This window comes from Prinia subflava, chromosome 18 (genome assembly GCF_021018805.1).
Source record: "Prinia subflava isolate CZ2003 ecotype Zambia chromosome 18, Cam_Psub_1.2, whole genome shotgun sequence".
Lineage (NCBI taxonomy): Eukaryota > Metazoa > Chordata > Aves > Passeriformes > Cisticolidae > Prinia > Prinia subflava.
This window is the reverse complement of record NC_086264.1, coordinates 9,917,405-9,932,337: the sequence shown is the minus strand read 5'-3', so window position 1 is coordinate 9,932,337 and position 14,933 is coordinate 9,917,405. Positions and strand designations below refer to the sequence as shown.

At 51.5% G+C, this 14,933-nt stretch overlaps 2 protein-coding genes across 2 annotated transcripts; one reads left to right on the top strand and one right to left on the bottom strand.

Annotated features, from left to right (window-relative positions):
• Window positions 1–360: 360 nt before the first annotated feature.
• Window positions 361–9,000, bottom strand: NOCT (nocturnin). Its single transcript, XM_063415405.1, has 3 exons — window positions 8,680–9,000; window positions 3,457–3,726; window positions 361–2,300 (listed from the first exon to the last, which is right to left on the bottom strand). The coding sequence occupies exons 1-3, from the start codon at window positions 8,858–8,860 to the stop codon at window positions 1,465–1,467; spliced, it is 1,287 nt and encodes a 428-aa protein (XP_063271475.1). The 5' UTR covers window positions 8,861–9,000; the 3' UTR covers window positions 361–1,464.
• On the top strand, window positions 8,859–10,773 carry LOC134560010 (collagen alpha-1(III) chain-like). Its single transcript, XM_063415464.1, has 2 exons — window positions 8,859–9,549; window positions 9,654–10,773. The coding sequence occupies exons 1-2, from the start codon at window positions 8,859–8,861 to the stop codon at window positions 9,689–9,691; spliced, it is 729 nt and encodes a 242-aa protein (XP_063271534.1). The 3' UTR covers window positions 9,692–10,773.
• Window positions 10,774–14,933: the final 4,160 nt, after the last annotated feature.

Below are 14,933 nucleotides of genomic sequence, written 5' to 3'. Positions count from 1 at the left end.
TTTGTGAAATTTGGCCATTCCAAGTTGGAGAAAGAGCGTGCTGTGAAGGCAAAGCAGCCATCCCACTTTAAGATTAGGGGGAAAAGAAGTCTGGAAGGGGAAGCATCAGCACCAACTTGAAGCTCAAACCAGTTGAGACAGGTCACCTCCTTGGCAACAGGAACTCGGGACAGTGAATTGAGAATGCAGCAGAGATGTTACTTTTTTTCCAAAGAGTTTTATTAATAAACACCTGGAACATTTAAAAGTTACTATGCACCCTACTTCACTTGGAAATACTGCTTTATTTACCCTGCCATATCTTCCTCAACTATTCAAATGTCAGCCCAACTCCAACAGTTGTCCCTCTTCCCTCCTCTCTTCCTATGTCATTTCCTGGCATAATGGCACGTTTACAATCCATGTATGCAATTCCTGTGTCACCAGTGAGCATCACAGGTGATGCTAACACACCTCTGGTGTAGCCCTGGCTCACAGGAAGAAGCTCCTGAACACTGTCACTGTACAACTTCCCATCAGATGCAGGATCACCAAATCTCCCAATAAATAAATTTTATCTTACAACACGTTCCAGTGTAGCTTTAGATTCTGAGGATAAATAAAGGAAAATCTTTCAACGTTAAGACTGGCCCTTTACTGAAACAGCAAGATTGACAAGACTACAAATTTAAACCATTTAGAAAAGTAATACTCAAAGCAGAGGAAGAAACAGTCCCTGGTTATCTGTGTCCTCCAAGGGAAGCACAGAGGAGAGGAAGGTACAGTCAGTGTAGAGCCTACAGGCAGTGTGTGTGTGACAGACACATGCACATTGTTCTGGAACAGTGAGGGTGTTACTCTAGTTCACTCAGCCTCTGCTTCCTCACCTGCTCTTACTGCAGGGGGCCTTCCTCACACTTCTAATGAATTTGTCATCTAAGGTCATGGAAAAATGACAAGACCACACTCTGTGAGCTTAGTTTTTTGTCTAAACTGCATTAAACTTTCTTCATATTGCAACAGAAAAAGAGTTAAGATAATCTCACTGAGTAGTCAAACCTCACTCCCTTTGGTACTTGCAGAAGTTTAACACGAAATAAATAAAATTAGCATGCTGTCAGGGCAAGTTGTTTTACAAACACAAGTGTTTTGATTTAAATATTAAGGCCTCCACATTCATTAGAGGATTAAATCCTTCAAACAGGGAGGGGGCTTAGTGAAAGGATAAAGCTCATTTGCCTTCTAGTTTTCAAACCCTGACATGGCAAGAAGAGCATGACGAGAACACTGGCTTCCTTCTTCCTCCCTCGAAGGCTGCACATTAATGAGGACTGAACAGCAAGTGTAACTCCAAACAAGTGCCTGAAACAATGGTTAGTCAACAGTATTTCCTCATCTTTCAACAGCATCTAGCTTCAAAGGTTTTCTCTAAAACAAAAGGCTGGTGAGTTCAGACACTGCAATAGCAGGTGGCACTCCAAGACGTTACAGCAGCCTGTCAGGGTCCTGATTAAAACTGAAGTCACACACCAGGGACAGGTGATCGGAGGGGTAATTGAAGGAGGGCAGCCTGTTGGGCCCGATCTGCTCCTCAGTCAGCAGGCCCAGGGCCGAGTTCACGTTCAGGGCGTGCTGGGAGTACCAGATGTAATCCAGCGTGTGCCGGCACTCCCCGGAGGGCCGGATCTTCCAGGAGGTGTAGGGCGGCTCCGACTGCCCGTCGGGGCTCAGCAGCTTGTACGCACTGTTCAGGTTGAGGCTGGAGTTGCAGAACTCCCTGTACACCTCCTCGCTGGGCTCCGCGTTGAAGTCCCCGCAGACGATCAGCGGGATCTCGGCTCCCTGCGTGATGCTCTTCAGGTTCTGCAGCAGGTCGCAGCCCTGCGCCGAGCGGAACCTCTCCCAGCCCGTGCGGGCCTTCAGGTGCGTGACGGCGATGCAGAGCAGCCGCCCGGTCTCGCGGCACTTGAGCGTCTGCGCGATGGCCACCTGGTTGGTCTTGAGCTTCATGGCGGTGAGGCGGATGTTGGCCGTGCTGAGCAGCTGGAAGCGCTCCCTGCGGAAGAACAGCGCGCAGCCGTCGGGGCCGTTGTTGCGCTCCACGTCCAGGCACGGCGACCACGGCTTCGGGAAGAAGGTGCACTGGTAGCCCAGGCGGCTGAGGAGCGGCTCGAAGGTGTCGAAGTAGTGGTCCACCTCCTGAAGGCACAGGATGTCGGGCTTGTAGGCCAGGATCTCCTCCAGGATGAGGCACTTCCTCTCCTCCCATTTCAGAGCTTCCATGGGGCACTGAATGAAGTTGTCCTTGCCTTCGCCGAGAGCTGGAATTAGCAGGGAGGGGGGACAAAAAACCCAAAAGTTACCAATAGCCAGAACAGCCTGTCAGCCTCTGGGTTTTATCTGTTTACATGCAGGTTTTCAGGAGTAGCTGGTGACTTCAAGGGTACTAGATTTGCCAATGGGCCTGAGAACCCCTTCTAAAGCCACTGGAGCCACTCCAAAAAAAAGGTCCCTTTACAGATAAAAGATACATTAAAGACTTTCTCCCACTCTGCCCACTCCACAAGGGCAAGCACTTCCACATGTAGCTCTGTTGCCATGAGGTTTTTTCCTGGTTTGCCGAGTGTTCATATTAAAGGAGAAATGTGCAGTTCCTCACGCTCGTGAATGTAAACACAGGACCATGTTTTGTAAATACTGCCCTTGTTATGAACTCCTTCCCAAGGAGAAGGGGAGGTTGAATGACAGCCTGCTTGACCAATGTGGTGGGGAGGTGGGAATTCCATCCTCCAATCCACAGGCCTCATAGGAAATGTATAAAAGTGGGTTTTTGTAAATAAACTCTGTCTTCTGCCCTGCATGCTCTGTCCACCAGATCTGTCTCCCCAGTCTCATTTCTGGTTAGGCCTTGTGGTGATATAGCTCTGCAGCTTAAGCCAAAATAAAATGAAGGGGGTTAAAAGTGATTTAACTGCAGAAGGTTAAGGCAGTCCCTATGAGGGAAATTTCCCACACCAAAAGATTTTGCTCAACTCACACCCTTGCTTCAAAACTACCAGTTAAAATTATTTTTAAGGTTTAACAAGTCCCCCCATAGCAGACCTGAATTTCTGGATACTTCACCAATAAGGTAATCAGAAACTGAAGAGAAACTTTTAAAATAAAACTTAGGAAAAGGATGAGTCTTTTCTGGGGTTAACAACCATCTAAAACTGATAGCTCACAGCTTTTAGAATACCCTGTGTTCAGTTAGGACAGGAATTCAGGGCTACTTCTGGCATCAGAGTTGCAAAGAGAGACTTTTTTCCTTTCCTACGGCACAGAAGGAAAGCCACTACTTCACGTGCCCAAAATATCCCCCCTGGCACTCAGTCAGTTGTATTGCATGTAGTTCACTCCTCTCCCTTTGCTCTGCCAGGGTTTTCATTGCTGCATTTGGTCTCAAGGTCATACCCTGAGCTCACAAGCGTCTCCTACCTTGGGCCAGGATGTTCCACTGCATGACCCGGATGGGGCGGTGGTTACTGGCACTGTTTTTCCTCAGGTTCACAAAGTTCCTCTGAAAGCGGGGCGGCCGCTTCTGCAGAACAATCTGGCATTCCTCCAGCAAATCCTTGGGGTCTATAGGATCCAGCTGTGCCGAGTCCAGCTGCTCCAGGCAGTCCTGGTGCTGGGACACGGCGCCACTGCTCAGGGTCTTGGCGAGCACGCTGTAGAGCCGGCTGGTGCTGTTTCCCATGGAACACACTGCGAGGGAAAAACTGCTGTTAGACACGGCCCACCACAACCTGCTCATCACTTGGGCACCTTGCTGCAGTGCCAGCCACTGATGGTTTGGGCAGGAGCCTGTTCCTGAGTCTGAGACAAAATAAGGATGCAGATAGGTTAGTCCTGGTCCTGAGTCTGAGACAAAATAAGAAGGATGCAGATAGGTTAGTCCTGTGCAGTCTCATGTTCTGCCTGTCATCAGGGCCTGCAGCCCGCAAACAGCCTGGTTGAAGACATCATGCCACTGTCTTCTAAGGCAATAAGGAAGTCTTTCAACCAGAATAGCAGGGCTAAGATTAACTCTGCATATGTTGTAGAAAACACAATAGAGCACGCTTTTTCCGTGTTCACAGAGGAGGGAGCCCAGCAGGTGGACAAATGCTGCCTGCTCCTTATTTCATGTGCAGCATTTGCTTCTGATGGAGATGGCACTGTGTATGGCCTGGTACCCTGTGTCCATCTGGGACACCTCCAGCCAGCAGGGTGACCCATTCCCTCAGGTTAGCATTTAATAGAACCTCTGATCACAGTTCCATTTATCCCCAAAGCAGTAATGTTGCCATGAGCATGATGCAGCCAGATGCTTGTGCTGGCTCAGGCCTCAGGAGTGGAGTGTGGAATGGAAAAGGCAGTGTCTCCACGTCCCTGTGTTCATTCCCCTCCTTTCTCCCTATATCTCTCACTCCTTTATGCCGAGCGGTTTCCAGCAGTGCCCGCAGTCCTCCCTGGCCCCAGCCACCCCCTGTAGCTTTTCCTGTCACACTCACATGCCCTGCACACGCTGCTGCCCCAGCTCTCCCTGCTAATGCAGCTGGCCCTCACCCAGCCCCGTGGCGCCTGCAGGGAGGTCCTCCCGTCCCACACGGGTCACAGCTGCCACGGGATGGGGACACACGTGTGTCCTGCTCTGTTGTGCTCTCTGGCTCACCACAGCTGGTGGTATTTGTACACTGTGTGTGCAGGAGCTCTCCAACCCTACGTCAGGGAGAGGCTTTGCTCCTTCAAACACGCGCAGGAAGGACTGTACTTGCACCACAGCAACTTGCACAAGAGGCAGCGCTGGTTGAGTTCTGTTGTTGTCTCAACTTATTTATTTACTGCCTTTTGCAAGGGGAAACTTAAGCAAAAGAACTTCAGTGTTGCACTGCTGTTGGCCCACAGTGGTTTTTAAGTGAGTTTATTTGTACATCTGAGTTACTTAAAAAAGGAAGAGGATGAAATCGTCATCTCGTGCTCATGTCTTGTGGCAGATTTGGGGTGCTACCCAACACACCTGCACGTTCAGACTGAATGACAGCAGTACCAATTTTAAGAGCTGGTGACAGACATACAATAATGACAGGCTAGAGGGGCAGCTAGGAAGATGGACACCCTTACAGTTCAATAAACATACTCGAGAGGAAAAGAAAGACTCTGCAGTATAAGCCTCATGTCCTTGTATTTAGGAAAATGGATGCATTTGAAAGACACTAAAACCTACTTGCTTTAATGTGTCTTGTATGTGTGAGCCCATAGAGCAGTTCCAAGAAAGTTGTGAAATGGGAATTTGGATTAGATATAGAATGTTGCTCCTCATCTTCATCCTTTCAGTTAAAGTACTGGGAGTTCCTCAAACTGAGATGTGATCTTGAGCTCACACACATAAATGTCTTTCCAGGGAAGCTAAATGTAGTGTTTCAGTTTCTGCAATCTTTCTCAGTTTACAATTCTTCTCAAGAAGCCAAGCACTGCTGAAGTAGAAGAAGTGGCATTTAATAGTGAGGGAAAACACAAAATCCCTAAGCAGGACCCTGACACAGCTGTGAGGGGAGATGGGGAAGGAATGAAAGCACACTCTGTGCTGCATACAGAAGGGTACAGTTTACACACAACCAGGACTGCAGGCAGCCATGTAGAAACCCAAAGAAATCAACACAGCTTTTAATAGATGCTCCACAGGGAGCCTCTCACCCATTTTTAGGACAGGTACAACCCATAGCTAAGTGCTGCAACTGGAGATAAGCACACAGAGTTTTCTGCTGCAGCAGCTGAGTACAGCCCTGCCATGCCATGGATGAACACAGCTCACATGGGGATCTCCAAGGGAATACTGGGAAAGAATTACCCTCCAAGAAGACATCAGCAAGCTCTTAGGCTGCCTGTGGCCTGACCTGAGTCAGAGGGATGATGTTGAAAGGGACAAAGTAGATGTAACACAGCTGGAGTCAAAGGTCTGTTGGCAAAGCCCTGAGCAGCTTACAGCTGCTCCAGCAGGATCAAGGCTAAGTTCAGCCTCCCCTGCCAGGCTGCAAACAAAGCCAGGGTATTGTCTAAATCTCATCCTCCCTGGGATCATGGGGTATCCAGCTCTTTGTGGGGCACAAAGCACAGCCTAACCTGTGCTATGGCCCAGAACTGATTGACAGCTTTGAAAGTCAGCCCTGTCTCAGGAAGGAAAGAGAGATTCAGTCTTATTTTGAGGACCCAGAGAAGATTGTGTGAAAGAGGGTCTGGACTCTAAATTAAGCACTTTCAGTCCTGGTATAGGTGATTTGAAAGTTTTTGGTTCAAGGAGGGGGCTCCTTGGGAAGATTCCATCTTAGGATGACTGCTGATCTGCACAAGTTCTTTGTACTCAGAGTGCTGAGATCATGACAACACAGACTGAGGTGTTCTGCAGAACAGGGGCCAGACCAACAACCTGAACATGAAAACTCCAAACACAAAACCCATTCTGTTATTTCTGCAGTGCTGAACCATGTCCACAGCAGTGCAGCTGCACAACACAAGAACAAGGTCACCACTCTGAAATCCCACAGTGCAAGTTAAGTGACCTGTAACTTGCTGGGGTCATGTGTGCTGTGACACTGTGGTGCTGCTGTGGGCAGAGGCACAAGCAGACTCCTGAGCTTGCACTGTAGCAGGGGGTAGCAAACATGAAAGTGATTCTCCTGGTGTGATGTAACAGGGGATATCAACTTAGCAATTCAATTCAAGGCGCTTAAAATCAAAAAGTTCCTTCCTCTCAGCAAGGGTGGTACCTCTGCATAGAAAGGGCAAGGGAAGAATTCAACCTGTGAATTAAATGTAAGAACAGGGTGCAAAGTTGGAAGGTTTCTTGCATCATGCAGCACAGAAGAGATGAACTTCTAGGATCTCAGGCAACGAGCCATCAGAAACTTGACTTTAAGGACTTTGCTTCAGAGATGAGGGTGGCAGAAGGGTATTGGGCCCTGACCTTTTAGGTAAGGTGAACAACATTCTGGTCATACCTCCCAGCACCACTTCCAGCCAGAAGCCCTACCCTGTCTGAGTATGACAAACAGGGTATGTTTGTGTTTGTGTATGTTTATCACAGGGCTTTCCCTGCCAGGTGAATGGCTCCACACCCCTCCCATCAGCTTCCAGGGCCCCAGAGGCTGGCAGCAGCTAGAGATGCCCTCCCTGGAACCCCAGTTCTAGGAACAACTTGACAGGTGCCATCCCCATGTGACAAAATCTGTGCTCCTGAGGTATCATACTACATGTACAACCTTGCCTGGGACAGCAGTAAGAGTTTGTCAGAGCAAGGCAGAAGCTGCCTGCTCTAAAAAGCAACACCAGAAAGAAGAAGGAACCTCAAATCCTGCCTCCAGTAATATACAGAATCAGTAGCTGGCACAAGCTCTGGGAAACTTTATCTTCACGAGTGGTTTATTAATCATGAGCTCGATTCTGCCAGCTCTCAGATGCATATGCTCCTCTTCCCTGCCATAAAGCTCCAATCCTGCCATATGGCATCCTGGCCTAGCTTCAGCGGGAGGAGGGGAAGCACCTTGCCCCAGCCTGGCTTTTACACCCCTGCTGTAACACCAGCAACATGGAATGAACTCACTTCACCCCAGTCCCAGCCGAAAGCAGTAGGGCAAAGTGGATCTCTTGCGTGCCAGGCGGGTAATACAGCCTCAAACATATTGCCCAGAGAAGCTGTGGCTGCTCTGTCACTGAAAGTATCCAACCCCAGCTTGAATAGAGCTTTAAGCAACCTGGTCTAGAGAGAGGTGTCCCTGCCCATCGAGGGAGGGCTGGAACCAGATGATCTTTAAGGTCTCCTCCAACTCAAACCATTCAACGATAAAGAGTTGAGTTTATCACCCCTCCCACCAGCAACAGCCCGGAGCACGGTGGCTGTTCCCCCGCCGCTTTCAGCAGGAATGGTTCCGGGGGAGCTTCTGAGTCACGGGCAGAGCCAGCAGAGGCGGCTCCGGGCTGGATCCGACCGCAGGGCTGCGGTGGGGACAGCCCTGCCCTGGGTAAAGATCCAGCGCTGGTGATGGTGCCGGAGCGGGGCACACGCCAAGGCGGTGCCCACACAAGGGCATCTGGGCACCTTCCAGGTCTCATGTGGGGGATGAAGAATGGGCTGTGATTATTTACCCGCACAGGCAAGCAGGGACCTGCTGCTGCCTGCCAGAGGGGAACCTGGGCTGCTCCACACCCTGCCCTGAGCGAAGGGACCCGCTGAGTCCAGCTCATCCTACACAAAGTGCAGGGCTAAAGAGGCAGCTCGGCAGGCTCCTAAGGGCAGACACGACCCCTCTGGCTCACCAGGCAGCTCAGCCCAGCGGTGCCTGGGTTTGCTCCAAGCACCCAGCCTAGATGTGGGCGAACAGGGTGCCCTGTCCCTCAGCTAGAGGACACCAAGCAGAAACGCCTCAAGCTCCAGCGGGTGTCCAGCAGTCCCTGCCGCGATGCCGCGGGATGCTGCCCGCTCACACCGGGCGGGCGAGCGCCACGGCCGCCGCCTCAGAGCCCAAGGGCCGGTCCAGTCCCGGCGAGGCACAAGGCGAAGGGACAAGGAGCGCGCTGACGTGGGCAGGGCAGCCCAGATCCCGCTCCCACAGCAGCGGCCCGGCACCGGCCGCCCGGCTGTGACCCCGCGCGGTCCCCGCACGCCGCTCGGTCAGTACCCACCTGTGCGGGGCGGCGTTCCCGCGGCGGGCGGGCCGCCCGCTGCTGCCCGCGGGGCGGCTGGGCCGGGCGGCGGCGGCGGCTGGGAGCGGGGCCGCGGCAGGCGGGAGGCCGAGGCGGCGGCGGGAGCGCAGCAGAGAGCGGGAAGGGCCGAGCAGAGGCAGCGCGCGGAACTCTGGTACATGCTCCCGGCGGGACGGGGCGGGACGGGGCGGGACGGAGCGGACCGGGAGGGACCGGCAGGGGTCAGCGGCGCAGCTGCTCCGCGCCCGCCCCGCGGCCGCGCTTATAGAGGCCGCGGCGCCCGCGCGGCGCCTACATCGGGCACTACCACCCTCACCCGAGGGGGAGAGACAAGCTACAAACAAACCCTTGCCGGCACGGCCGCCCGCACACCGAGCCCGCCCGCGAAGACCGGCGGGGCGGCGCTTTTCCCGGCCGTCCCGCGGCTCCCGCTGCCGCTGGCGGAGGACGCTGCGGTAGGAAGAAGGCGCCCCGTGGCCGCTCCGGCCTCCCCTATCCTGCCGTGCAGTGGTGTGGCCCGGAGGAGGCTGCCCGCCGGTGACGTCAGCAAGGGGCGCCCTCTGCTCCCACGGCCGTCACGGCGCAGCGGCCGCCCCGCCCCGCCCGGCCCGGCGGGGATCGGTTCGGATCGGTTCGGATCGGTTCCTGTGGGAGCCGTGAGGGGCCGCGCAGGCCTCGGCACCGCCGGGGGGAGGCACCGGGCAGCCTCGCTGGGACACGGGCATCGCCCTCCCCACGCGTCCCCAGGACCGCTGCAGAGAAGGACGCGCCCCCAGCGCAGCATCCCCTGTGGGAGCCTGCGAGGCGCTGCGCTGGGGGAGAGCACTGGAGCGAGCCCCGATGAGGGGGGTGGGGGCCCAGAACTTATCAGAAGGGCAAACTTGTGACTAATAGTTTATTTCTATGCTTGTTGTGCATGAACCTCTGTAACCAGCTTTTCCTCCCCTTTTCAGAAGACCGGATACATCTGGAAGGAAGGAGTGGTTGGTGATCCGAGGAATCCGTGAGCTGCCCCAATCGCCCTGCCATTTCTGGCGGGATTTGGCAAAGGAAATCCCTGACAGTAGTGTCCAGGGGGACAGGCAGCCTGGGTTTTGCTGCTGACAGATTAGAGATTTCTGGCTTTGTGTCCTGCTCAGGAGAGGAGGCATCTCTGAGCTCCAAGTCCTCAGCTCCTGCCAGGCATTTGCTGGAATTCAGGTGCCATTCCTGATGGCCCCGTAGAAAAACACTTTTTTCTTTTCATTTTTTTTCCCAGAACTGGCTGCTCATTCTCCTCACCTCTTGTTCCAGCAGATTTCTTGGAACTACTCACCATGTACTAAGCTTAGCAATCCTTAAGAAACTAATGAATGGCAGTGCAATATGTTTGTTATTCTTTTTATTTTTCTGGTGACTCAAGTAGTTGGGTTTGGGCCAAACCACCTCTGCATGTAATCTCCAAGGAGGAAGGACAGAAGGTTTCCTGCTGTACTGCGTGTGCTTTTCTCTGCTCTTTTGAGTGTTGGCTTTCCTTAGCCTGTGTGCCTGGGCTTGCAAGACAATAAAAAAGGCATTTGTGAAAGCAAAAAAAGTCCCTGATGAAGCTGTTTAACACATACTGCTCTGTTCCCAGGACTGGGAAGAGTCATGATTTAGCTCCAAAATGTGAATCAGTGCTTTATTGGCATTCCTTGGGGTGATTCAAAAGCCCTGCTAGCCTTATATGGAAAATAAAATCCTTCTGAAAATACACAAAAGATATTATTAATTTTAGGTGCATGTGACTTAGTGAAAAGAGAGAAGTTTTTTCAGGAATTGATCTCAGCTGTGCCACGTGCATCTGACTGATGTTCCCACAAGGTGGGAACAGTGAGCAAATGGAGAGAAGGGGTCCAGGTGAAAGGGTGCATAGGCTGTGAAATTGCTTTTTTCTTAGTTTTTTTGACCTGATCTTACCCTGGAGATGCTGATGTTTCAAACATCCTGCCCACCCTGTTAATCCTTTTCCTATGCTGTGGAAATCTCAGGACCAGCAGGCTGTTGTTACTTACTAAAAAAGATGGTTTGACTGAAGTTTTTCCAGCATCTAATAAAAGCAATGATTTCCTCAAATTCCCCCTCCTTGGGATTGATAATGATCTGAAGATAATGCTTATTCCACCTCCTTAGTCACTTCCAACCGGTCCTCTCTCTGTCAGGAAGTATTCAAAGCTTTACTGTCTAATTCTTACTACTTTTCGTAAGGTGTTTCCCTACAGACTTAACATGATTGCTGAATAGGAAGGACACCTCTCTAATCCCATCGGTTAAACTAGAAAAACACCTAAAACACCACCTGGAGAAGGATTGTTTTGAGAAAGGATAGTTGTTTGCCGAGATTGTTTTGAGAAGAAGCTTTCTTGAGAAGTTTTCCCTTGGGAAAAAGTTAGCAGCTGCTAGCAGGCTGAAATCTCTGAGAATATCAGGCCCACATCCCCTCCCTGCCTCACCTTGCTTTTGGGCACCTGGGAAAGAAGCTGTGAGCCAGGAGTGGTGGCAAACATGGGGATCATGGCAGGTTTGAGGGAGGCTGCCCTGAAACAAGTTCACCTGAGGTAAAGTAGGGCAGAGATTTAGGTGTTTAAATCAGGCAGCATCGCTGAGAAAGCTGAGACAGCTTTCCAAAGCCCTCAGCTCTCATTTGTCAAGCATTTCAGTCACCAAAGCATTTCACAAAGTGGAGCTCTGCCACTTGAACCCAGTATCTGTCTTGCTGAGAAATGAGTAGCAGCAAGTCTGGGTGGCAGATGGTGAAGTGTTCCAGGCAGTTAAGGAAGAGGGAATGATAGTGACACTTCTGACATTTTGTTAAAGAAACATGCATGTCACTTCATCTCAGATATGAATATACACCACGGCTGGGATGATTAAATAGAGTATTTCATATTTAGAAATAGGTGTCTGTCTAAGAGGTGTCTGCCTGTGGAATCAAAGTTTCCAAGACTTCTGCATGAGGCAGCCAGACTTTGTCTTGACTTGCTCACTACCTCTCTGAATCTATTTTCTGCCACTTTGTAATTTTTTGAATCCTTGTTTATGCACCAAGGACCTGCTATATGCCTTTTTTTGGCAAAGCCATTTTATTTCCCTTCTATGTGTGTTAGTGACTTTGAAGGGAACCAGTGAAAAGCTGTCCTTGGAGCCAGTGCAACCACCTGTGCTGCAAGGCTCACCTGTATCTGAATAAGGGGAGGATCATTCATTTCCATTTAGCACATTTAGCAAACATTTCAATCCAGCCATTACTCTGCCTCTTGAGAGGCAGAATTGCACACATTTTCCACCTAGGATGTTGTTGTGACATGGCTGTGGCTTTTGGGCAGCTGTCAGATGGCGACCTAGTTTTCAGGTGTCCTTAGAAAGGTCAGGCCTGGCAGTGCTACCATTTCCTGACCTGCTGGAAAGACCTGGAACACTCTGTGATGCCTGAGTGGTTCCCCTGCCTCTGCTCAGAGGCAAATGGGAGGCTGTGGAGGGAGTGCCACTGAACAGCCTGGGATTTGCACAGATTTGGACAGCCTGTCCAGAGCCCGAATCAGTGGAGGTGCTGCCCCTGTGGAGCCTCTGGTAGTGATGCATTTCCTGGCACACAGGCATGCAGAGCCAGCAGGACAGTGCACAGCAGCACCCTTCATTGTCACTGCTCCTCCCTGGTGCCCATTTAGAGGTGATCTGCAGGTGCTGCTCTCTGACACATGCTCCAAGGGGCTGAAGATCCATCCTCCTTCCCAAATGACTGCTTTGGGATGTCTTAAGATAAGGACAGTCTTTTGATATAAGCATCATTTTTCCTTCATTGCTACAGTCTGGGCTCCTGTTAAAAAGCAAAGTGATGGAGAGCTGTGGCCTGACATAGGGATGCTGAGGACCCTTGGCTGGGCCCTGCAGTCCTCATGTAAAATGATGCTAGTTTTCATCTTCAGAAGTAAATGCAACTTCTGTTTTTCACGCTCTCTTACCCTGGTTTCACGGCCCCTTGGTGCCTCAGTAAAGAAACCTGCCAGTCATCAGTTTCCAGGCTATAAATATGTAATTGAGGAGGGACTGTCACGGTGCAGCTGGCAGCCAAGCCCAGCCCTGGACTTTCCCCCGGGGGTGTGCTCGGTGCAGCCACGCTGGTTGGGCTGCCTGGGGGTGGCAGTGCAGGCAGCTCCCACCTCCTGGTGCCCATCCAGCCCTGGCCAGAGCCCAGCTGTGCCTGCGTCACTGCCCTGCTGCTTGTGCAAGTGCCCCTGTTACTGCCGTGACCCGCAGTGGTTTCATAACCCCGCTGGCAGGGGAGATCTGCCCTCCACCCCACCTGCACCCTGGCTTTCCCCAGTGGCTGTGCTCAGCTCTGACCAGCCTCAGCAGGAGTTGGGAAGCCTGAAATTCAGGCTGGGAAGCTCTTGGTGCTGCTGGACACACAAAATTGGAAGCTCCCTCTTGGGCGTGTTGGTGGAGTTTTGGGCTTCTTGTGCCATCTGCAGCCACCCTGGCCTCAGGGCACCAGGTTGGCTGAGCAGCCCCTGACCCCTCTGTCCTGGTCCAGGCAGTGAGTTGGCAAAGCTCAAGGTTTTGCTAAGTCCCAGCCACGAAAACAAGGCTTGGGAACTGGCCAGTTCCCAGGTGGCAGCTGGGCTGTGTCCTCTCCCTGCTGTGTGCCAGAGGGGCTGCTTTGCTGAGGTAATGCAAACAAGTCATGGCAAAGGCCACCTGGGCTGTGCCTGGGTTTATCACCCTGCAAAAATGATCTGCTTATTCAATGGCAAATTCTCTACTTGAATTGCGTCAAACATGGATTTATTTACGGATAGATTTTTGTCCCTCCAGGGCAGCTTCAGGAGACATGGAAAGGTTCTCTTCCCTCCATGGGTACACCCTGGAGTTTGGGTGAATCTGCTGTTTTTTCCCCAGAGAACAGCTGCACTTTCTGCCCTTATTGTGTTCTAGTTTCTTTTTTTTTTTTGGAAGAAGTTCTAGTTTCAGCTCTATCCAGGGATATGAGGGGATTGATTAGGGCTCTCCCTAACAGACTCTCAGTAGCTCTAAGTCCAGAAGACATTTTGCAGAGGAAGTTCCATGGGGAGCTGATCCCTGCAGGGTGAGAGCATCACTGCTTGCCATGGCATGCCTCCTGTCCTCAGGGAGCTGCCAGGGCTGTCTTCTGAATCCCTTCACTGCCCTGTGTCAGTCTCTCCCAGCTTCTCTTCAGCCTGTTTTGGGGCTTTACTGCTCTGGGGTTCACTGTGTCACCACAGCTCAGACGTGGCTTTTGGAGCATGTGCCACCTCCATCTGCTGCCCCTGGGTGTATGGCATGGAGCAGGCAGCCTGTGACAGGCTCTGACTGATGCCAGAGAAGAGCTCCAAGGCAGCAATGCTGTGAAGAAATACTGGATTTATTATCTCTTGGCTGTTTGGTGAGTTGCCCAGGACCCTTCTGAGATCCTGAAATGATATTTCATCCATAAAGTAGGGACGCACTCAGTGACTGACAGGGTGAGGGCAGTGAAAGAGTCATGCAATACATCCATGAATGTGATATTAAAAAAAAAAAAACAAACCCAAGATATTTCTGGGGGTAATTTCAATATTTCTATGTGTTGGATGGACAAGGGGTAGTTTTGGATAACTTGTCCTGTGTGCAAGGGAGCAGAGACTGCCCTGTGAAAGACCATTCACCCCAGGAAATTAGGACCTTGTTCAACACAAATCCATTTCCCCTCCACTGAGCTGAGTCCAGGTTAGCAAGAAATTCCTCCTGAGATGGACAACAAGTCCTGAGCACTAAAATTCATGGTGGGAGAACTCTCCAGCCAACTCAGCTAGTCCAGCAGCAAGGCCAGGACAGAGCAAACCTGTGAAACAAAAACCTCAGTGAAGTGGGGATGGTTGATCATTAGCAGCTCCAGCGAGGCTTGAATGTGTGTCCTGGAGGGGAAAGTCTGTTTTGCAATCTGTGACCTAACTGAGCATCCCTCCTGTGGTGCCATTCAAGATCCAAAGTCTAGCAAGGCAAAGGTTTGATTTTCACTCCAGCTCAGGGCTTTTAGGGCACTCTCAGTGGGCAGCACCCTGGACTGGTGTGAGGATATAGAAATCCTGGAAGCACTTATTCTTTGTACAGTGCAGAAGATGCAAGAAGAGAAATGCCTTCACCACAGCTGGCTGAAAGCCTGTCTGGCTGCTGGTGGTGGCCAAGTTCACATTACCACCAAACCTTCTGTAATT

Excerpts from the sequence above, each read along its gene's own strand:
- LOC134560010 (XM_063415464.1), top strand. The coding sequence starts at position 8,859 with ATGCTCCCGGCGGGACGGGGCGGGACGGGGCGGGACGGAGCGGACCGG. Across the intron at positions 9,550-9,653 it reads AGCGAGCCCCGATGAGGGGG|AAGACCGGATACATCTGGAA; the intron begins GTGGGGGCCCAG and ends TCCCCTTTTCAG.
- NOCT (XM_063415405.1), bottom strand. The coding sequence starts at position 8,860 with ATGTACCAGAGTTCCGCGCGCTGCCTCTGCTCGGCCCTTCCCGCTCTC. Across the intron at positions 3,727-8,679 it reads GGGAACGCCGCCCCGCACAG|TGTGTTCCATGGGAAACAGC; the intron begins GTGGGTACTGAC and ends TTTCCCTCGCAG. Across the intron at positions 2,301-3,456 it reads GTGGAACATCCTGGCCCAAG|CTCTCGGCGAAGGCAAGGAC; the intron begins GTAGGAGACGCT and ends TGCTAATTCCAG.